General features: G+C 36.3%; 1 protein-coding gene across 1 annotated transcript in view; it reads left to right on the top strand.

Moving 5' to 3' along the window:
- Positions 1 to 24,719, top strand: part of LOC136367952 (contactin-associated protein-like 2) — a 149,724-nt gene that overhangs the window by 47,784 nt on the left and 77,221 nt on the right. Inside the window, exon 3 of the mRNA XM_066330252.1 lies at positions 6,793 to 6,964. Coding sequence (XP_066186349.1) covers positions 6,793 to 6,964 — 172 coding nt within the window. The remainder of the gene's footprint in view (positions 1 to 6,792; positions 6,965 to 24,719) is intronic.

Here is a 24,719-nt window from a genome sequence, read left to right as displayed (position 1 = left end):
AAAATAGGAGAGGTATTAAATTTGTAGTTAACTGAGGCTAGAAATAAACGAGTTCATTTGGCATGGAAAAAAAAAAAGGGAAAGGAAAGAGATATCAGAATTAAAGGTGAGATGTACCCCAGTACCCACAGCATTTCATTTCAAACTGAACTGGTACCATCACAATGCAAACCGAGGTTGCAAACCTGTGTTACAAACCTGCCATTTCCCAATGGCACTCAGAAACTCCAAACATATTTGTATACTTTGAATTCTGTGGCCAGCCATTTTGAAAAGTGTCTCAAAACAGTTTTTAAGAAGTCCACTGCTGTTCACACTAAGGTCCATAACAATCTGACAGAAGCACAGAATCAACAAAGCTGGTAAAAGAGAAAATTATACTGTAGTCTTACCCTTCCCTTGTTACTATCAGCAATTTTCTTGTTTGCTACCAAAGACAGTATGCTTGGCTTTTTTTCTTATGCTTTTGTCAGTGCTTTTGAAATTGTATTCCTACACTTTGGTGAGTTTTTTGTTGTTGTTGTTTTGTTTTGTTTTGTTTTGTTTTGTTGTGCTGTCATCCTAGGCTTTTAATATCTTGTAAAATAGTGTTTGTGCAAGTTGTGTTGTGGCTTGGAGATAATCTGTTCACAGGTGGTTTCTCAGCTCTTATCATCTGAGTATCTTTCGGACTTTTTCTTCCTGTTTCTTTCTTCAATGACCACTTATAAACAATACAAGTGTAATTATGTGTTCAGATAACCTATTATACTCTACATGACCTGTATCTATGGCTTGGTCACATAACCCAAGATTTTCTCTGGCACTCAATAAAGGAAATCTGTAGTGGTGTATTGATATTCTTCGTACCTCAAGTAAAGAGATTTTAGAGGCTTGTTTTTAAAATATCTGTCTATCAAGAATTTGCAGGTGCTGAATCAGTTTTAATATACCAAAGGAAATATAGCTGGGAGTTAAGGAGTAGAAAAAGACTCCAAAATCTCTCCAAAATCTCAATGCTTCTCCAGAACTGGCTTCAATTAATAAGCAGAAAACTGGTGACAAAATATTCTTAGAGAGGTATGGCTGAGGAGCAGATTTCCAAGACAAAAAATCAGGAATCACACCACTGGTAGAGAGTGCTGCCAAGGCTTGCGAGATCAAGTTAAACTTTTTCATCATATTACAAATGATGTGTACAGAGAAGATTCTGGGTAGTCCACCAGAGATTTCATAATGCTAGCTGGTTTTTATCAAGCGGCTCATGTGTGCCCCAGGAGTGCTAGAAGCACATCATCTTCTTGTTCTAAACTCTAGCTTTAGTAAATTCTGTTTTTCTCTGTGTATAGAGGCACATTTGGGTTTCTTAGGTACCTCTGTATTTCCATAAGCTAAATAATGACGGCAAAATAAAGATCAATTTATTAGAAAATGGCTTTTTCAAGAAGTTGGTGACTTTCTAACACACAGATACAAATTGCAGTCCCTATTCTTGTTTGTCTTTCTACATTACACCAAGTTGAAAGATGCTAGTAATGTTTATTTTCATCTTTAATTATATAATTCTATGATTATCAGAACAGTTCTTACGATTGCTAAATGTGGGATGCAAATGTCTTTGCAAACTCCATCCTCAGTCCTCATATTTCCTAGTCCAGAAAGACTACTACAATTTAAAAAAAATCTTTACAGAAATGTAGATATTGAAAAAAATATTCAATTTTAATTCATGCTGTTCATCCCCTCTGCAATTATTTTATTTTTTTTTTTTTAATTTCATGTTCTTGGGGCAGGAATCTTCTAGTTTTCCAAAGTTGCTGCCTGTCTTCCACTTGATACTTAGGGCTCCATTCTAGTCTGACTGAAATAAGGATAAAATAACACAGTGAATCTGGATAGGGAGGTGGATCAAATTTTTCTTTCAGTGTCTTTTCCTATTCATTAACATTTGAAACATCAGCTCTGTCTTCAATCTCAGTATTATTAGGCACTGAATTTGAGTTTTGTCCTCTGGGTTCAGAATAACATCTTATATATATCTATTTGATACCTATACAAAATTTGACTACTAACTGTTCAGTGAGACTGTGCTGCTATTTATCCTGACAGATAAAGAGCTTTGTTTTCTTTCTCTCATTCTACATAGCAGGAGTCCTGGGCATATACTTGAAAACCCTACCTCCCGCCCCCCCCCCAAAAAAAAAAAAACAAAAAAAACTTGAAATCAGTGAGTTTTTTAATTGATTCTCCTCCAGTTACCCATGCAACTTGTTGAAGAAAATATGAATTACTGGTTAGATATCAAAGATACAAGTTACTATATTTTTTTAGTTAAGTGTATTTACAGTACTGAAGAATTCAAATATCAAGTATCACCTGTATACAGTCGTTGGCCCATCATTAACTTAGAAATAACATAAAAGGAAACAAACAAACAAACAAACAAACAAACAAACAAAAAAAACCTATCATACCATAAAGAAAAACTGACTTCTTGTTACAATAGAATTTGCACTCATTTCAAAGGAAATCTGAGTGTTTAATATAGGGGAACAAAATAATCTCTGATTGTACATCCAGAATCTAGTGCGATACTTCATTCTTAGGTCAGATCTCAGAAATAAGTAGTGCACATATGCATTCTTCTGATGTTATAACATGAACCTGAATGTAATCTTCCTTCAGCTTCCTTTTTTAGAGTGCCTTTGGTAGAACCTTACTCACCTGATCTAAAAAGAGACATAATAGATCTTGACACTGGAAAAGGATATGTTTTTAATTCCATAGGTGTTTTATTGTATTTATTATAGTTTATTTAATTCATTTTTTATTATATTATAGTGATTTTTAACAAAAAAAGCACATTAATTTAAATTCTAGCTTTTCTGATTTTTCTTAAAAGTTTGAACTAAAATCAGGAGCTGAATCTATAATTTGGCTGTTCTGTGTTTAGTACATCAGAATGAAGTCCTGCAAACAGTTTTTCTTGAACATTGGCAAATTCAGATTTAATCCATGTCTGACTTTTGAGATATAATCCCTTTCTTTATGGTCTTTAAACATGAAAAAGAAAAAGGTAATGTACAGACGCTTTACATCAGAGATTGCAGGATAATGGAGTCTACCTGACTTAGACCTGTGTTTGTAGGCATAAGCATGAACATTGCTTTGGACTGTGCAAACTGAATTTTATGTGCATTTAAAAAATGTACATAGTTTCTGGTCAACGAGAAGATCAATGAAGTGCTGTCCAAATTGTTCATCCATTCCTTAGCCTTCCTGGTGTCAGCATTACTGTCAGCTCTAGTTAGAGAACTTCATTTATTTAAAATTTCATCCACTGTGGGAAGGATGAGAAAGTGAATCATGTCTCAATAATGGGAATCTGGAAGGGGAAGGTATTGTTTTGTATATTGAATTAAAACCACAAGGTACTAGGTCATTTTGATGTTTACATTTGAGGCAGAAGCTTTGTCCCAAATGATTCTTGCCTCAGAACAGACTTAAATGTCCAGGTCTCACCAAAATTAATGGACATTAGACTGTATACCCGATAGTTAAAAAACAATGTGGGTAAGGCTTATCTAGCTGCTTTTCTTCTTTTCTTTGTGAGAAGCACATGGTTGAAAAAACCTGTTCTATTCCCTGTGGAGTGGGAATTGTTTTTTGAAATTTCCTCTTAGCATAACTACCCGTTAGACTGAAATGCTTTGACACTCAGTCAGCCCCACAGACATATTATGAAATGTGCTGTACTAGGGCATAAAACTCCTATCTCTTCCAGTTTCTTAAATGACTAGAAACAGCAAAGGGAAAAGCAACAAGACAGGCAAACAAAGATATTTTCATGGGAAAACTATAGTTTTGATCCATTGATAGATACAGAAACATTCAGAATCCTAAATTGATTGACACTCAGTGTACACCATTCTCTGGGATAATGGAGAAAAGCTTGATTTATGTAGTTAGGGGAGGAGCAGCTGCCACTCCAGCCACTCCATCCCACAACTCCCTCCTGCTCCAGCCAGTAAACTCAAGGACATGGGATCTCCACTGAGGCTGAGGGACACAGCTGCTGCTTTTTTGTGTGCAGGTTCAACCTGTAGCAAATCAGAATGTGTTAGAGAGCAATAATAGCTGTGCACTAACAAAGTGCCTACTTCAGATGCAGTGAGGCTGAGAATCACATATTGAAATACCTCTGCAGTCAGTTCTGGAATGGGCTCAAATTGTTGAATCAAGGAATACATTTGTAACTTAGATATTTGGTTCACACTCTTTCTGATGTGAACAGTGAATTGTGGCTCTCGGTTTTGATCTTATTTTTCAGTTATTGTTTGTAGGATGGTGGATAATCTTTCATTATATTCAGATATATCTGCATAATTTCCTTGGCTTTGAAGGGTTTAAAATAATATCACTGTCTACCCTAGTGCTGAAAAACTTGAATTTAATACTTAAAACAAAGGAATTATGGAACTGCTCTGAACCTGAATGTGATATGCAGGTTTCTTGCCCAGCTCTGATACTGCACTAAAGATGTAAATGAAAATATGCTTTGTGTTATTTGGGGCATTCCTGCTTGGGAGGAATTCTAGGGTTCAATGACAGTTTAAAAACAGAAAATATATTTAAAGCATAAGCTGTTTAAATATAACTGGGGAAAGTGCCTGGTAAGACCATGCAAATACTTGGCTTACATCCACCAAACAACACAGAACTAACTTGCACTTTTTTCTCTCACTCCTGTTGGCTGTAAAGCCTCACATAAATCAATTTAATCAGTCACTAGTAAAAATAACTTTTAAAAAGTAGGAGGCAGGTTTCTGAAAGCCCTGTCTTATTTTCATCAAGTAAGTCACTAGTCAATGCCATACTGGGAGGACAATATAGGTTATGTCCCTACAGCTTGATTTTTCTGCCTGTCCAAAATAACAATTCCTATAGTCCATGATTAGCACTTTTTTTGATTGGTTGGTTGGTTGGGGTTTTTTGGGGGATGGCATTTGATCTGATGAGGTTATTATGCACTAGTTAGGTATTTGGGGGATCCCCAAAGAGCTTTTCCTTCTACATCTAAGGTGTTAGTGTGATGTGGTTATGTATGTGTCTCACAGCATTTATGGCTCCATGTAATAGTGTCATGATTTTAGTCCAGAGGTGCTACAACCTCAAGGCAAACCCAGTTTCCTGAGATATCTGCCAGAACTAACTTTTAGCATTGTCCCAGGTTAATTACTACAGCATCCTTGATTAATTCTGTGCCACCACCGGTGATCTGTGAAGTGAGTGCCTACTGAAATGAGTCAGGAAATTTAGAACCTCCAAAAGTAAATTTAGCCAGTGGGAGGGATCACTTTAGAAAAATTTAAAAAGTATTAATGATGATATGAAATCTCTTAGGCAAAAGCCTTTTAGTTAAAATGTATCTTAATTAGATTTTGGCAAGGACTTATATGTAATGAGTTGTGGGGTTTTTTTGGTAATAGGTGCAGTATTAGTCATCATCTGACCTCAAGTGCCTGTTACTTGTCTCTATACTTGTTGCCTTCTTTTTCAGCCAATTCAACTATTTATGTGGCACGTGAAAAACTGTATACAGGAACAAAATTTAAAATTATGTTCATCACTTTTTTTCTGTTCAAATAATGTCAGTTTGATAAACTTTTATTCTCCTGTCTCCACAAATGCTATTGAAGAGACCATAAGGCATTGGAGATTGACAAGGTGGATAAAAAAGTGGGAGAAGTAATGGGAGCTGTAAAATCTGTCTTAGCCACCACAGCAAATGTGTTATTTTAAATGTGATATTTTACCCTTGTCAGACAAGTATTGCATGGCTGGCCATCTACCTAGCTGAAACTTGCAACACCATTATGAATTTTTCAGGATTTCTACCTGCTTTACCTTCTTTTCTTTTCAATAAACTGTCATCCCCCACCCCCCCTTCCTTCTTGCTCCTATCTTAAATGGATTCTGTCTTTTTCAGGGACTACATTGTTAAAGATTTATAAGTAGTGAATGAGTCTCTCCACTGTCTTATCAAGGACATTTTTCTCAAGTAAATTGACACATTCACTTCTGAAGGGCATGCAGTTAAACAATTGCATACAAACATGCTCTGTCTCTCTGCCTTTTAGCTTGAGCAAGACTAAGTCATTCTCATCTCTTGTAAACCACCTTCAAACACACAAGAAAATGAATGTATTCAGAACAAAACTGAAAATGCTGAAGAATGTCCTTGGATTCCTCAGAAGTGATCCAGGAAATTAGATTTTAGGACTATTTTCAAGTTTACAGAAAGATTTCAGCACAAGTATTCTTTGCCCATGAAAAAAAAAGACAAAGTAACAAAGACTGGAAACCTAGTTCTAGACAAGGCTGAACTGGAAATTCCCCTCAAGGCTGCATTTTTAGTCAGAAAAATCAGAGAAATTCGAATGTGAGTTCTAAAATATAGCAAGGAGATACATCTTTTTCCTACTCTAAGAATATTTGTATGAGAAAGAAGGAATGAGAAGCAGCAGCAGAGAGGACTCAAGGAGAAGGTAGCAGAAACTTCTATCCTTTAGACAAAAAAATAACGAATCATCAGCTGTACTGTATAAATTCTTTTAGGTAGCTGACAATTACTTTAATAATATGGGTTTTAATTTAATAACTTTGTTGATATTTATTTTATTTAATATTTCCTTACCACATTGCCCTTTTTCCACCCTCATCCAGGAAACCTGTGTTTCTTTTCCTTTGAAAAGATCCTGGCTTAAGTCATTAGATGAGGTTGATAATGCTCTTTACTTTGCTTCTCTGCAGGGTTTCCTGTACAGATGAATGACTCGGATCACTCGATGTTTGAGCATTCTTTTCAAGGGTGCATGCAGAGCATCCATGTGGATGATCAGCTGGTGGATTTGCATGCAGTGGAGCAAGGCGAGCTGGGAAGCTTTGCCAATGTCACCATTGACATGTGTGCCATTATTGACAGGTAAGCTGTCAATACTCTGGTATTGACACCCATATTTTGGTACACTGACCTGTCCTTCATATTCTGAAAATAGACAGTGATCTAGAAAAGGTGATCCTGACAATGCCAGTGATCATGTTAAGATGGCCATACCTTTTTAGCAGTGGGAACCCTTCTTAGGTGGAGGGTTGGAGATGATGGCTTTAAATTGTAGACTGTGCAGGCTGCAGTGCAAAGAAACTCTCAAATCTCTCCACTCATCAGCAGAGGAGGAGGTGAAAAGTTCTTGCAAGTCAGGCTCAGCCTATATGTCAATAATATGGCTGCCTTGAATAGAGGAAACTCCTCACTCATTTTGTCTGCTTCTTAGATAACTGTTATGGAGACCTTTTTACAACTAGAAGTTGTGGCTGCTGGGTTCAGCCCCTTCTGGCTTCCCTGTGTTCCTCAGAGAACTCAAGCAGGTCAGCATGCTTGCACACCAGTGAATGCAATAAATGGTCGAACTTAATTAATGTTTACTGGGTTTGTATTTTTCCATTGTGGGAAGAGTAATTGAGAATTAGGGCAGCCTTTTGCTTTTGGCACTATCTTTTCAATCTCTTACCTGTATTCATTTTTGTTGCTTACGAATAATGGTTTCTTTGTTGACAAAAAAAAGAAAATACCAGGAAAGACCTGGTAAAGAAAAATACCAGGAAAGACCAGAAAGAACAAGTAGCCCAACTTCTGAATGCAGGTGGCTTGGCTTATCATGAGAATTATCTTACATTAAAGCTATTGCAAGCCTTCTGGAAAGCTGAAAATTTTTCAAATACTGGCTCTGAAAGGAGAAAGGAGTACTAGATCAGAGAACCCTGGAAAAAATCAGGTAATAGCCAACTACCAGAGTTCATGTCACCCTCTAAAAGCAGGGACAACTTCAAAGCTACATCAGGTTACTCAATACAAGCTGAGCTTCGTATATCTCCAAGGATAGGATCTGCTGGCTCAGTGGTTTTGGATATCATCAGCAAAAATCTGCATAGCTGTGCTAAAGAATGTGTTCTTTTAATTTCCTACTTCATTTTAAGAGACTCTCAGAGATAAGTGCTACTGTTGAAAAAAAACAAAATATATATTTGTCTTGCAAAATACCTTCTCTTCCTGAAGTGTAGACATTCATTTGCACTAAATGAGTTATGGTAGGTTGACCATGGCCAGCTGCCAAACACCCACTCTACCTTTAGCTCTCTTCCTTGTCCTGAGAGATGGGAAGAAAAACAGAAGAGAGGCAAAAAGACTGATATATTAAAAAGACAATTTAATAAGAAAAGAAAAAAATTGCACATGTAAGCAAAGCAAAAAGAGAAATCTTTTCACTGCTTTGCATCAGCAAGCAAATGTTCTGCTGTTCCCTGGAAAGCAGAGCCTCATCTCAACACGTGTAGTGGTTGTTGTGGAAGAGAAACTCCATAACACTAAACATACTTCTGTCCTCTTCCATTCTGAGGTTTTATTGCTGGGCATGTACAGTATGGGATTTTCCACAGGAAACTGCTTCCAAATCCCTGCTTCCAAAGTCTCAATTTGGGTCAGCTATCCCAGGTTATCTTGCCTCTTACCCAGCCCGTCATCCTGGCCTTTAAGGGGAAGGGTGTGGAGAGCAGCCTTGGATGCTGCTGCCCAAGCACTGTCAAGCAGCAACCAAGAGTGGTCTGGTACCAGTGTGCTTTAGGCACATCTGGGAAACACAACACCCATGCACTGCTGGGAAGAAGATTAATTTAGTGACTCCACCCCAGCCAGAGCCAGTATACTACTGCAGTGGCCTCAGCGTTAAAGGATGTGATTTGCAGTGTACCAGTGAGTTGCTCTCTCAATTTATATTGATTCTGTTGAAGATTGAAGTCATAATGAAAAGAGCATGTGACAAGCTGGTGTTGTAGCAATGAAGCTTGCTCTGTCTCCTCACACATATCTGAAATTAAAAAGAATTTCCATGGTCAGTATTTGTCAGTTTGAATTACTTCGTTTTATTTTGAATTTTTGGCTTAGGAAATGTAAACTGACTTGAAAGAAAGGACATGACGATACAGCTAATTAAGTCTCTGCTTTTCCTCCAATGGATACATTTAAGCTTATACAACAATTTGTATTGATTTCAATGATTGAACACATTTATGCCAGGTTCTATTAGAAAAAGATCCATTATTATGGTGAAGTTAATCAGAATTAAGGTTTTAAATATATTACGATGTAATTACAAGTAACTTACAATGTAAGTTAATTCGTATCAAAGCTTTGTGATACATCTATGAAATGCAAGACTTAATGCTTCCTATACATTGAGCAGCTTATTTTGGAAGTTAGCTTCTCATAGAGGTTACTATTTAGAAGCAATTTCTTTTTATAATGCATAATATACATCCAAATATTTCATATAATTCCACATCAAAGTTATATATTGTGGTATTTTATTATACGAAAATACTATGATGATTTCTATATTTTTGCATATTACATATTAGGTGTATTATATATACTTACATCTGTATTCATAACAGTTTGGCATAAATAACAGTGTGTTATTTATGCTTACATATGTATGTATTTATAGTTTCTTTATCTATTATCTATTATAATATATATATAATATTATCTATTATATTATACTTATATAACATTAATATATTCTCAGTCTGTTTCCTTCTTCTACCACCTTGGGCACTGGTATCATCCTCATAAAAGTTAAAACTGTGTGTCTTACATTTATGCTTTTTAAGCTCAGAAAGATTGTGTTGCAAGCAGAGTAGCAGTTGTATAGTCACCGGAAATTACAGTAGTATCCAAAGAAGTTTCTTAGGGTTGGCTTTGTTCTTTTCAATGATTGAGATGTAATCAAGAGTGTTGTTTTCCCATGACCAAGTTTATTTCTCATTACTTTGCACTTCAGAACAAACACTTTGGCTGAGAGGTGACAATGCCAAGATTTAGATCTGACTGGATTTCCAAGGCTGTCTTATTAACATTGGCAAACAAGAATTTACAAGTATTTCTGCTATGATAAGCCATTATATATAACATTTTTATGTGGCTTTCTTTTAAAGAGTCCAAGTACCATGTGTGCTATATATTAACTCAATTTCACTTCCTTTGAAAGAAGAAGATACTTGTGGCTTGCCATAGGGAGATCCTCCTGCTTTTTTAAGCTAGTTTGGATCTGAATCATAAAGGCTTCAGTCATTATCATCAACATGGAAATTGCTTTCATAGCCACACTTTAGAAAAGGCCCCCATGGGGCAAAAAGATAAGCTGTCACACTGAATTATTCCTACTGCAGGCTTCAGCCATTTGGTTCAGGGGACAAAAGGTGAAGTTGTAAATGGTGCCGTTTTTCACCAATAGCCAGAGTGGTTAGTAAGGAGGGGAGAGTTTTCTCAGCAAGAACATAGCAAAAGTTGTTGAGGGTTTGCTGAGTTTTTAGGTTGCACCTGCCTGAGGTTAACTGCTTCCAAAGTCCCAGGTTCTGCTGAGTTAAACTCTGGCCTGACATGGAAAAAGCAATTCTGCATTTTATTTCCAGCAGTTTTGAAAAATATGAGAAGAGCAGTGATGTTAGAGTATTACGCTTGTACTTGGGAGATACAAGTGTTGAACCTATGTCTTTTTATTTTGTCTTCCCCTCCTCACATGAGCATTTTTTTATTGCAAATATTGCAAGCTGAGATTTAATTACAGGGGAACACCAAAGCTAAGGAACATTCTCTTTTTACCAGTAGTTAAATAGTATAAATGCATATAATTTCATGCAGGTAGGTATTATTATAGGCAGTTAAAATGCTACTGAGAAAAAAAAATAATCATCCCTTTTTCTGTCTCTTAATTACCTATAATTGCATTAGCAGTGGTAGTTGCATTGTCACAGTGATCCACATGTTGCATTGCTTGTGACAGCACAGGTCCCTTTTCACCTCCTTTACTTAACATTTACAGTCTGACTCGTTGTTACAGTCCAGATGGTACTGTTGTACTTTCTGATTTAAGCACAGGACATTGAACAGGGATTATTACTCACAACTAATTTATCCCGGCAGTCTCGGAGAATTCCAAAGCTTTCCTGACTTTATTACGGCTAGAATTATGGATTTTAATCACAAAATCACAATGAGGGAATGCTAAAATGATTTCAAAATAATGTCAAATCTGCCATTGGAGATTATGCAGCACAGAAACCAATTTTAATGAAAATTTCTGTGTTCCATGTAAAAAAAATTGGGGAGGGGGAAATGAAAAATTTTCATGTGGTTATTTCTGGTGTTTTATGAATGTGTAAACAGTGTGATCCTCTCTGTAACACAGTGAGATGAATTAGATGCCAGTATTTGAGAATAATTTCACATTAAAAATTAATTTAAGCAATCAGATACGTGCAGCAGAACATTTCTGGGTGATTATTACTTACCTGCTGTGGGGATACACTCCATGACAGAGTGCCAGCATTCAGCTTTAATCCCATACAGCCAAATTCTATTAACTGATTTTTGATTGCCAATCAAAGTTTGAAATAATTCATCTAAATAACAGAACACAGTGAGCTAATTGGTACATAAATATAGCCACAATGTAACTGGCAGCAAGACACAGTTTCTTTGGAGTCAAAAATCCTCATGCCATATAGTATTAAAGTTCTTAATTTCTGGATCTTTACACAGGCTTTAGGATTCTGCCCTTCCTTGCTGCTTTTCCACTCCCTCTGCCAGTTCAGTGGTTAGACAGACAGACATCATCCAGCAGTGTTCTGCATGAGGAACAAATGATATAAAAATGCCCTGACTGGAAGCAAAACCCCCGTTGTGTTGAATTTTTTTACAACTCAAATTCACAAAAAGGAAGTTATGTCAGATTGGGGAAGGGCTGAAACTATGGCATGACTTCAGCCTGCAGATATTCCTGGTCATATGGCTGGAAGGCACTTCCTACATGTGCCTTCTGCCTCTCCTCTTCTTCTGCCCACATCTCTTTGTAACCATACAAAGTTTTTATGTATAAATTGAGGTGAAAGCTGCCTTTCAATGAGAGAGATTCAAGTATGTTTACATAATAATCCATCTCATTCCAGAAAGGTGGCTTTGTAGGCAAAGATTACACCTCAGATGACAAGGCATTTAATACTGTGGTATTTGTCCATTATGTACTAGAGTACATGGAGACAACTGCCATATTGCTAACACAGATCAGTAGACAGCTAGGAGGTTACAAATTCTACAGAACTAACCACAAAATAGGAATAATTGAATTAGCTTTCTTTTTGAAGTATATCTCTGTTTCTGCAATAATTTTTTTGCTATGAAAAAGTCTCCATTCTCAAAAAAGGGGATGTGGGGGAACATTGTAAAAATCATGGAAAAGAAAGTATTAGGAATATTCAAAATTGAATAAACTGGGGTTTTCCATGTGTCAACAAACCTTGCCCCTTGCACGCAGCTGGAAATATTTTAATATCTTGCAAAATTTAACTGAGCCTATGCAGTACTTTGCTATCATCAAGAAGTTAGCTAGATCTTCCAGCTGTCATTAGTTAGAACAAGAATCCCTAAGACAACAACAGAAAGACAGAATAAGACAGAGATATAGATCATCGAAGCATTAAAAAAAAAAGCACTGGTAAAAAATGTAATAGTGCAATCAATAGCTCTTTAAACAAGTTGGAATAATTTGAGATGCAGATGGTGTGAATGGTATTTTATTGCCTTTGCCACGTGGATTTTTTTCACTTTATCCTACATTACACAGGTTACAATTGTCAGTAATATTCTTATGAGACTTTCACATAACTATGTGGGTTGTACATCATCTTGTAGCTGGATGCCCAAACATTTTGAAATCGGAGAATATCTTCAGTTGTTCTTTGTCTTGTATTTAGTCCCATATAAGCTCTGCATAGAGGGGAAAAAATCTTTCATTTTAGCTCTAAGGAATACTAATATTTTTGATGATGATGATGATTATTTAAAAATGTGGGGTGCTGAAATAATTTCCTTGAGAAATTGGATTATTTGATCTTGAAAAATACTTGTTTGTGCTACAAGAGCTAAGTCAGTGAACATTTAGGTATACTTTGGAAGAGGAGGAATATGTAATACAGAGTTCTGCATAACTTGACAGATACTAGAGGTAGCCTTTGAGCGGCAGGATTGTTTTTCTCCACAGCCTGAAGGAAAGGTAAAAGCACAGGGTTTGTTCTTGGGAGCCAAGTAGCAGAGAATATGTCATTGTCACCCAGCAGCTTTGCCCAGGGCACAGTCAGCAAGGACAGGGACAGAACCCTGGGCCTCCTGGCACAGGGACTGCCTTGGGGCCAGCATTCCAAAGGTCCTCCTCTAAGGATGCTGGATGGAGGATGAGGCTGTTGCAAGTGGAATTCTGAGTGGAGGACCTCATCACCCTTGTGGCACAGTGCCACCATCCTGCAACACCACAGTCACAGTGCCCTGGAAGAGGATAAAAGGAGCATCCTCCCTTGTCCTTCAGCCATAGTTGGCCTGAAACCAGCCTGAATACATCAGAGAAAAGTCCTTGAGGAGCTGGTGGAATCATTTGAAGCTGAAGGAAGAGAACTGGAGTCTGGACAGGTCTTCTGGAGGTGCTCCACCACAAAACCAGCTCCCATCAAGGTCCCCTTAAAAGCTCATCTGAGGAATTGAAATCTTTTCAGCTTCACTTCCACGGCAACAAAGGGAATGCCTTAAGGAACACTCCAGAACTCCCTGTCCTCATACTCTGTGTGGAGTTGAGGGTAGCAATCATAAGAAAAGAGGTGCAGAGGTGATGCAAGTCATCCCAGTGCTTGGAGCACACTCTGGTGCCCTGCCAGGTGCAGGAAGGATTCTTGCTCCCAAGATGGATCAGGCCAGGGGCATTTGCTCATTCTTGGAAGATGTCAACATGGCCCCAGGTGGGGCAGAATAGAAGTCAGGCTTCTCCTGGGAGGCATGCCCAGTGTGTGGGATGAGGAGGCAGGTCTTGTATTGTTCAGGCATTGGGGAATAGCTGTGGGATTGGGAAGGAATTTCCCACTAGGGAAGACTGGCACTGGCCCTTGGCAGGTTTTTGCCTTCCTCTGCAACATCAAGCAGGTGATGTTAAAGTTTTCTCTGGGCACTCTTGGCCAGGTTGCTGCTTGCTGCTCATACCCCATGAAGATGAGCAGCCTCTTGTCCCATGCAGTGTCTTTTGCCTTCCTCTGCAGCACTGAGCACAGCCCATTGCCTCCTTTGCCCTATTTTGACCAGATGCTTGTGATGCTTTGGGAAGGCTGACCTGAAACAGAGAGAGACTGGACAGAGCTAGAGAATAAAGTAGACATTGATTAAAAGGCTTTAAGGATACAGCTTGGACAAGATACGAGCCTGACCAGGACTACGCTCAAGGTGGAATTAAAATGGTCACCAAATGGACTATGACCATCATGAGGTCTTACAGTTTTATAAGTTTTGGTCCATTTGCATATTGGGGTTTAATTGTCCAATTACAGCTTTGGGTTATGAAGTATCATCCTTCTTGTTTTCCTTCTTCAATCCACCATTATTTATGCTTTTGGGCCTGAAAGTTGTACTCATTGTCCTCAGTCTTCAGCAGGAAAAGGATTTGTTTTGTCTACCTACTCTGCAAAGAGAGCTTACTAGCACTTAATATGAGACTCAGAACTACACCCCGAGGCAGCACAGAATCTGAAAATCATGACAGCTAAAACTTAAGGCATCACCTGCTTCCATTGTGCCTCTCATCTGGTGGGAGGAAGCTTTCTAGACTTCCAGGGTGAACCCAGAAGTGGCTGCCATGGGTTGCTTCTTGTCCTTGTGACATTGAGCACAGCCCTTGTCAGGGCTCCTCTGGGTCCCCGTGGCTCTGTTCCTGCCTGCATTGCACCTCCAAGGCACCACTTGTGCCCTGGATCTTTCTGGCTCTCTGTCTTCCAGTCCCCTCACCATCTTTGTTGCCCTTCTGGGGATGCATCAAGGTACTTAACATCCTTTTTTAAAAGATGAGGCCACAGTTACAGGGGTTCCTACCATCAAGGCACATACCAGTTTACTGGTGTGTTAATGTTTACTAATCCGGTGAGCTTAGCAGGGAAAGGATTTGAAGAAAAGTTGATAATAGCAGCAAACTTTTAAAACATTATTTAAATAATGTTACAAGTTGCTTTGGCAAAATCTTTGTGCTTTTTTGCTGTCTTCTACAACATAACTAATAAAGGAACAGCTTAATCAAATGGAGTAGTCTGTAATTTATGAAAGTCGTGAGCAAAATCTTTGTGTGGAAATTAATTTCTTGTTTTTTCTTACATGCATTCGTTTGCTCAGCGGACTTGATAGAAAGTGCAGCTTGTATTACATTCATACATAATTATTATTTTATTCTCATTCTCCTGTGGGGAAGATGAGAGCACTGAGCAAACATCCACAAAGCTCTCTCTTGGACATGAAACTTATACTCTCACAAGAGTAGATGCTAAATATTTACCTGATCCCATAATAAAACTGTTGAAACCAGCTCCCTGTTTACTCAACTGAGTTCTGAAATCAAACTGCTTTGATGACTCTCAAGTTATTCATCACTTATTACTCCTTATCTGTTCATAACCGAAAAAGTTAACATATCAGGCAGATTGCTTATTTTTATGTGATTAAGACATCTTCTCCTGCATGAATAGTGCTGCTATTCTTAATGAAACTGTCTCTGTACATTCATACTCAAAAATACAGGAAACCAGATTGTTGTCTCAATTTTAAAGTTTATGAAAAATTTAACCACTGCAAAGAAGTTTCAGGAACTGTCTGTATTACTACTAATTATTAAATAAGACTAAAATAGTATTATCCTCTCATTTGCATTTGTTAACTGACTCTGGATGTCTTAGATATTAATATCAATACTTCTACTTTTTTTCCTTGTAAAAAAAATGGACAATCATAGTCCAAACAAGTAGACAATGTCTACTACTGACTGTAATAGATTTGATTCTGTTCTATTATTAATGGGCATGTTAATATTTGATATGTATGACATAATGTTGTAATAAGTAATAATGGCATACGCTCTAAATATTTTCCAGATACTAGAAAAAAAAATCTTGTAGGCATTTTCTTTCTGTACAGTACAATTATAATTATGACCAGTTTTATGGCTGCAGCTCTGAAATTGTAACAAGCTATGAGTAAATTTAACCCATTCATTAGAAGTACGTGCATCTGGAGGAGAGCCAGTTCTGTTGGATTGCTAAAATTTCCACTGGATTTGTTACAAAGAATTAAACCACAGAACAACCATAATCAGGCAATATCTTTTAGTAGTAGCAATTTTGAACAAATGTCTGTCTTACTAAAATGAAGAGTCCATCTCTTGTTCATGCAGGCAAGCAATAAAAACTACCCAGAATAAGTAGTTTATATTGCATAAAACACTGCTGCAAATAAATATATCTATTCGTGGATGGAGCCTGACTTTTAGCAGAAATTGCCTCACTGTATGGATCCTGCTGGAGAAAATAAATGCCATTTCTTTTTTCTTCAGAAATCATTATAATTTTAAAATAAGCATATTGAACTCACTCAGCATATTCATAATGTTGAGAGCCTAAAGAAATAGAGTTATAAGTCTAATAGATTAGAAGGGGTCTTGGAGTAGTTATAGGTTGCTTTTCAACACATGAAAAAAAGGATTACTATGCCATCATTGGAAATCATTAGTAACAGAAATAATTCTAGATATATGCATTAGGCTTAATATTGTCCCTGAATCTCTCCAGCTTCCTTTTCTCAAAAAGAAATGCTCATTTCAGTATTTCTGCTGGCATTGAGTGTTTGCTAGTGATTAGACTCTTTCAAAAAAATTACTATCTATCCATCAAGTCAGATGTTATTTCCTGTTCAATATCATATTTTTTCCCAGATATTGATTTCACTGATCTTTTGCAGAACAATACAGTGCCACCTAAAAGTAAATAAATGTGAACAAATCCAATTCTGCTGCTAACACATTTCTGCTACTAAACAGAACAGGTTTACCTTACTTGTTTTATGCTTTTCTCTAGCCAGGAATACTATATTCCTCAGTATCCCAGTATTTCTGTTGTGTTTCTCATGACCTCTTTCTTTAAAGAAAATACAGCTAGAGAAAGGTTAAAGCCTAGTTTCTCTGTAGTATTTACATGTGCTAGTGCTCCCTAAGCTTTGTGGCTCTCTCTGCCTGTGGGACTGGCATGGAGTCATGAGGGAGGGACTTGAATTCTTTGTAGTCTAAATAAGCTGACATAAGCATGGAAGAATGGGGCTAACTACAGACAAAATAGTGAGCTAGGTATTGGGATGAATGTAGGCAGAATTTTATGGCCTAGAAATATCTCAAATAAGAACATAAATATATGTCATAATGAGGGGAGAGCTTGACGCACAATCCTTGTAATTGTACTCCAGCACATGATATGATTAGTTGGAGGATGCAAAAGGATTTGACAGTAAAAAGAGTGAAGAGAGGTTCAGTTTTTCCCTTGATTGTTATGTAAACTTTAGGTGGTGGAGCAGCCAGATGGTGTTTTTCTGTATAAGTTTCTCTGTAGGCACATAAGCAGTTTTGGGGCCACATGGCGGCTGACCAGGATGACACATAAACATTGAGGCTGACCATGGATTTGAACTCTGACTCTTCAGTTCCACATCAGACCTACTTGCCAGTTAAATTGATCTTCCTTCCTGCATTATGTTGAATAGATTTAAAGCTAATGCACAAAAAGTTTATGATGCATTCTAGTATTTGTGAGTCTGCAAATTTCTGTTGTGCATCAAATTAAAAGCAGGTGGCAATTCTTGATGAGAAATCGAGTTAAAACCTAACCAAATTTTATCTAAGAAATTGGAAAGAACAAAAGTCCTTGGAGGGATATGTGTCAGATGCTACTTGCTTAATCCTTGATATCTTCCTGTAAGGATAGTTTAAATGAACTAACTATAAGGTTTCAGTAAACAGGTCTTTCTTCATTCCCTGTAAATGTCACCAGTGGATTAGATTATATAGCTGTTTATAAAAAGGAGGATGCAGAAAGGAAATTAATATTGAATAGAGATCTAGATTAGAAGAGATATGAAGAGAACTGGGTTTCACTAGAAGTAAAATACTTAATCTGTGCAGTAAATGTGTTCTATTTTTTCTTGTATAATATAAAAAAAAATAAAAATAACATAAGACCGAGCCTTACCTGAGTGATCCCAAAAGTAAAGTTATTTTTACAAGATCTGTTAATTTAGAGGAATCCTTAATGGTGCAATGCTTCATTTATAGCTATAAAATAAATATGGTTTATATTTACCATTTCTAATACTTTTAGTGGTGAAGTATTAAAAAAAAAAAAAAAAAAAAAAAAAAGAGGGAAAAAGTTGTAGCTAAAACATTTCTTCCAGAATTTTATATCAAATCTATACTTGTATATTTGCTACAAAATTTTTACTGGCACTTAGTTCTTTCAATTTCTCTTACAAAAAAAATCTCAATTTTGAGGAATAAGATTACATTCTGTGGAACTTTTTTATAAAACAGTAATAAAAATAGAAAGATGGAAATATGCCTATTCCTATATATACCAAATATACCCAAGCTATTCTGTAATTCTATTATTTTATTATTAGACTATGGGTTTTTTTGCTGTTGCATCAGAGCTCTAAAGTTTTTAGTTAAGATAATATTCTGAATCATCAGTAAAATTGGCCATTATGTATTGCAAGAGACTAGGAAATTCAGACATTTTATGACAAAAAAGCTATATTAAATAATGTATGTAATGAAAGATAAAAACAAGAGATTTATTTCTTAGAAGATTCTCAATGAAACCAAAGCCAGTTTGGTTGCTTAACACCTCTGGAATTCCTCCCATGTGTGTTTATGTGTTCAAGTGAGTGTCCCCTATCTGTGGATGGTCCCATTTTGGTGATGAATATTCAGACCAGCAGCAGAAGAAGCAGGGTAACATGCAAGGCTTCTCGTGTGCTCCTTTCCATCTCAGGTGACTGTGGTAGGAGAAACAGGCTTGATTCTGTCTCAGAGAACATATCCAGACAGAAATGTCTGCCTGGTCAGGCCCTATTAATTGGTTGTCTTTTGATAATTGCCTAATTATTGCTTAGGAGAATGTCGAAGCCCTGCCCAAGTATCTTTCAGGCCAGTTTCTGCCCACAGCCTGTAAGCTGGGCTTAACATTGTTAAGTCTAGGTACCCTGTATTAACTGCGCACAAATTTTCAAAGTTCGGCATATTTATTAAAAAATGCCAAAGTAGAAGCCAAAGAAATCTATGCAGCTTGTTTGTTATCAGGTTTAAGTCAAGTGAAGGAGATAAACTATCATAGTCTACTTTCTGATTTCTAGAAAAAGCATAAAAATTTTGCCTATGCATTTTACATTGGCAGATATTTTGGTGGTTTTTTTCCAGTGGAATACTTATTAAATTTATAAATTTTTCTTATTAGAAACAATACTGGTGAGTAAGCAACTTGGAGCACTCAGTTCCAATGCCAATTAGTACAACACTTTTCCACTGGGGGCAGTGGAGAAGAGATTTTAATCCCATGACATAAGTCAGTGCTTAAATGTGAAAAACATCATGTGTTTGTAACTGTACCTAGGATTCAAAAGCCTTTAAAACTGCCTGCAAGGACCCTTGGATCAGGAATTTAAACCAAACTGACATGATATAACAAAAAATAGTGGGTAATTTCTCTAAAGCATGTCAGACCTATGGAAATAATTTTTTTGCCTTGGAAAAATAGAATTCTTATTTCTTGAAAAGAAAACTGTTGATTATTATTTCTTGAAAAGGTAACTATTGCTAGTACATTTGTTGCATTTATCTGTTGCCATGCATTCTGCCAATAACATCTCTATTTTTCTGTCATTCTGATAAGTCTCATTGTTAAGAGAGACGTGATGCAGAGCAACAGTTAATTTGACTTCAACTTTCTATTTTGTCAAAAAAATAATTATTCTACCAGCCAGATTTTTTTTTAATCTAAGCAGAAGCTTTCATTGGTCCTTCTTACAATTTTTCATGTCACAACATTGCGATTGTTGTGATTAATCTGTATGACTCTGTATGGATTTTGTATAATCAGTGCTAGCTTTTTTAGATCATTGTTCAGAGATTGATTCAAACAGGTTTGTAGAAGGATTTGTTTGGTTTACTTATATCTGCTCATCCTTATTTTCTCACAGACCTACATGGTCATCTCTAAGGCAACATTGTGAAATGCAATTCAGAAATATTGACTCAACTGTGATTGATAGATTAACTACTGCTTACTCTACTGTAATTGAAGGGGAAATGTTTTCAGAGTTTTTGAGCAGAACTTGTGCATAATATGTAATATAATGCAGTTTGATTTTCAAAGTTTCAATCATTAAATAGCCCTTGCATTAAATGCATTATATGGAAAGTCTAAAGGGAAGATTTATTCCACATCGAAGTACCATGCAAAATGTTCTTTTCTTTTTTCATTTCAGACAGTTAATGAAGAAGCAAACAAGGGAAATTAGTCCTAAATAAGTACAGAACAATTCACCAGTGATATGAGTCAAATAACAGTGCAGTCTTACTCTCAGTGCGCATTTCACTCACCCTCAGAGTTTTTAAGGGCTTCCAATTTTTTCACTCAAGATGTTTTCTTCTTGTGTAAGGATGATACCTATCCGTCCTGGATTTCTATTAAAGGCTGGATTCCTTCCAGATTAAATTCCTAAAATTTAAAAGACTGAAAAGTTTTCTAGACATTTTAAAGCTGACGGTGCTAGTCAATTTGTACACAAGAAAAAGGACAGTCTTTGATACACCTTATCTATTAACTTCCTATTCTGCAAAAGAAAGCTGGAAATTCACTGTCAGTTTTAGCAAAGGTAGTTGTTATTTTCACCTATCTTTTCACTTTTCTAGTAAAAAGAATACCAACCTACAGAGAATTTTGGGAGAAAGAAGAAATGCAATTCCTATAATGTTTCTTTTCACTTCAACATGAAAGGCAATATGTGCTCTTCTTTCTTCTGTATCGAGGGGTTGATCTGCCTTTTCAATAGCACAATTTCTAGAGTTTTTACAATACTGTATACCTTTGTTCTGACTGTTGGTCAGTGGTTGCTCAGTAAACTCCAGCCAGACACTAACTTGGTGCTGTTACACAAACTGACCTTCTCAAAATCATTAACTCAACAAAAAAAACCCCAAAAAACTTCTTTCTCAGATTCAACACTGTTCATTGTAAAATTTACTGATATGTCTTTGACCTTTATTCTCTCTAAAGGTCTAGTTACCTTTTAAAATTATATTTTGTACTAATACTATGATAAGATCTCTCCTGCATGGTGTGGTGCCCATTGTAATCAATTTACTCATCTGAAGTAAAGCTCAAGGGGCCAGAAGCTATAATGTCTGTTCTTTTATTAATCCTTTGATTAATAAAAGATCCTTTGATTCAGGACCTCCACAAACAGTAACAAGTTTTTCAGCATACAAGCTTTGCTCTGGTGGTTTCTTATTTTCACTCAAGATCAATCTTAGCATCAAAGGTTAACTATGTGGCATTTAGTCAAGTAACTCCCCTGACATTTATTTTGCATGCTTAGTATTGACAGCACTTATTTGGCCTTGTCATGCCAATTTTTCATGCTTTTACATTGGTGGTTGTCAGCATGTTTCAACTTTCTAATGTTTCACTGGCCATATGAACACTAGTCAGAAAATGGCAGAAAATAAATGATGACTAACTCTGTGTCTGTAACTCACTCCTTCATCTGCTTACATAGTAGCTACCTTGCGTATCTTTATTTTTACAGTCTTACTTTAGCTGTTCTGGAAACCTTCATTTTATTGTTGTTGCCTTCTAGAAATGCCTTTATATGTCTTACTGACTCTATCTTCCTTTCAGATTTTGTAGAATATATTCTTCTCCATCTCTCATAACTGAAGGGTTTTTTCTCCCTGCTATTGTTTGTTATTTGACTGTGTAACTATTATTTATCTCTGTGGTACATTTCATAATGCAGTTTGTATGAAATTTGTTCTGCAAAGCATAGTTGCACTGTATCATTTCATAAAAGTACACAGTAGTTTCAGTAGTTTTATTTGAACAGTATCATTATGTTTTGAAAGAAGTAAAGTTCTTGATTTAAGTGTATAATGCTAGTATTTGATGTTAGAAATACATTTGAACACACAGTATTTTGTCCTTGAAAAATATGCTGCCTCCTTTTTTAATGCTACCAGTTACTTTCATGTATTATTTAAACCTAACAGATGTATACCTATGGACTCATTTTTTTTATCCTACCAAAGTACAAGCAGTCAAGGAAAATGCAGTTGCTAATCACTGTAATGTGAAATACTTCTTTAAAAGTCTGTACCTCTACTGAAAATAAGTGATTTATTGAAATAAGTGATTTATTATTCTAGAATATGAGAGAAAGGAAGAGAGAGAGAGAGAGAGAGAGAGAGAGGAAGAAAGGCAAGGAAGGAAAAAAGGAAGGAAGAAAAGGAAGAAAAGGAAGTAAGAAAAGGCAGGCAGGTAGGCAAAGAGAGAGAAAGAGAGAAAGAGAAAGCAAGAAAGAGAGAGAAAGTGAGAGAGAGAAAGTGAGACAGCAAAAGAGAGAAGAAGAGAGAGAAAGAGAGGAAGGAAGGAAGGAAGGAAGGAAGGAAGGAAGAAAGGAAGAAAGGAAGAAAGGAAGAAAGGAAGAAGGGGAGAAAGAGAGAGAGAGAGAGAGAGAGAAAGAAAGAAAGAAAGAAAGAAAGAAAGAAAGAAAGAAAGAAAGAAAGAAAGAAAGAAAGAAAGAAAGAAAGAAAGAAAGAAAGAAAGAAAGAAAGAAAGAAAGAAAGAAAGAAAGAAAGAAAGAAAGAAAGAAAGAAAGAAAGAAAGAAAGAAAGAAAGAAAGAAAGAAAGAAAGAAAGAAAGAAAGAAAGAAAGAAAGAAAGAAAGAAAGAAAGAAAGAAAGAAAGAAAGAAAGAAAGAAAGAAAGGAAGGAAGAAAGAATTGGGACCCATAAACATTGCTTTACAAAAGGTTTGAGGGTCTTGAACAGTGCTTTATCTTGTCTTGACAGAGCTGCTACTTTTATTACAGTGTTTACTGGTTTTGCTGTAAAAAGTGACAGTGGGTTGTAGCTACAGAAATTTTAGGTCAGGATGAAGAGTAAATTGACTTAAAAATAGGAAACTAGATTTTTGAACTGGACAGACATATAAGCCACATAGCTATTTAAATGGTTTAAGCACAAGCTAAATCCTTGGGGCAGAGGGCAGAGTTTTACACAGAAAAAGAAAAAAAAAAGAAAAAAAAAAAACAACGGCTTTCTGCATCAGTGAATCCTATATGATCAATAACTATGTTATTTTAAGTGAGGAAAAAAAGACCCAGATACCAAAGCCAAATATTGCTCCTGGCCTCTACACAACTCCTAGGCTTTTATAAGGGAACAAGTTGCTTTAGATTTGGTCTAAAATGTCTAAAATAGTGTACTCTGTAAGTCCATGTTGTTTCTACTACAGTTTTAATTGGGTAAAGCATATGGACAAATTGTGAGTGCTATATCAAAGAAGAAAGTACATAGAGCTCTAGAGCTGATATTTGATGATAAGAAATCTGTCTTTTATTTTTTTTATGAAAGGAATCTTTAGATTAACTTCTCCCCCCTTTGAGAGTAATTGATTTGTGGCAGGGGCTACAAAGGGTTTTCTCTGTGTTGCTGAATGTGCTGGGTGGTTATATGATCAGTGGTCATAGAGTATTCATTAGCCATTTTCAGCTCCTGTGGGAATGAATTCTAAATATTTTAATTTTGTGGTAATTATAGACAAATAGGATGCTCGGGCCAGAAAAGTTTTAGAAGGAAGCCCCTTTACCCAGAGAGAAAATGCAAAGGCCAAATAAGCTATGAAATGAATTTTTTTAAACGATATCATGTTTTTGCCTTCAAAATGACTGGCAGGAATTAAAATAACTGAAGAGTGATGTGTCAGAACTTCTACATAACACATACTTTTCCTGATACTTGCCATGGCATTCTGGAAATACTGGATAAAAACAGATGTTAATAGAAATGCAGAAAAAAACTGCATCTAGGTTATGCATCTATATTTTTATGGTCCCAGATACTTTATTTTATTATAAAACAGGAAATTAAATATAAGTCTCAACTTGAGCTGATTAATGTCAATTTTCAAAGTTTACTTCTACCTTGGTGTTCAGAAGACAGAAAAAAAATTTGACACATATTCATGACATAGTCCAATCATCCTCTGGGTCATTATTTTGCTCATGTTCTGATTGTTCAGGCCTTTTGCTTTAATTACTTTTATTATAGTGGTGTAACTGATAAAGTAGCATATAATGCTCCCTGCTAAAATATACTGATGATTCCACTCAGTAAAAATAAAATACAACAAAAATCTGTCCTAGGGATATACACAGGTATCTTCATGAGATCTTTGAATAAAACAAGAAAACTTGTAATAAGGTGAAAAATAACCTACCTGTCATTTGTAGTTTTTAGGCTTTTAGGACAATTATCCTTTCATGCAGGTTTTGAGAACTGTGAATGGCTAATTATCAGAGCAAGCACTGTGCTCTCCAGCAGTGCATTAGAATATTCATGCTATAGTCCCTTCTGTCTGTGTTTCTAAGGTTTTCAACCTGTACTTTAGAAGTCCTGAGCAGGGATACTATTAATTGAGGACTTCGTTTTCACAAAATTTTCCAAGACA

This window comes from Sylvia atricapilla, chromosome 1 (genome assembly GCF_009819655.1).
Source record: "Sylvia atricapilla isolate bSylAtr1 chromosome 1, bSylAtr1.pri, whole genome shotgun sequence".
NCBI classification, from domain to species: domain Eukaryota; kingdom Metazoa; phylum Chordata; class Aves; order Passeriformes; family Sylviidae; genus Sylvia; species Sylvia atricapilla.
The sequence above is the reverse complement of the archived record's forward strand: the minus strand, read 5'-3'. Positions and strand labels throughout refer to the sequence as shown.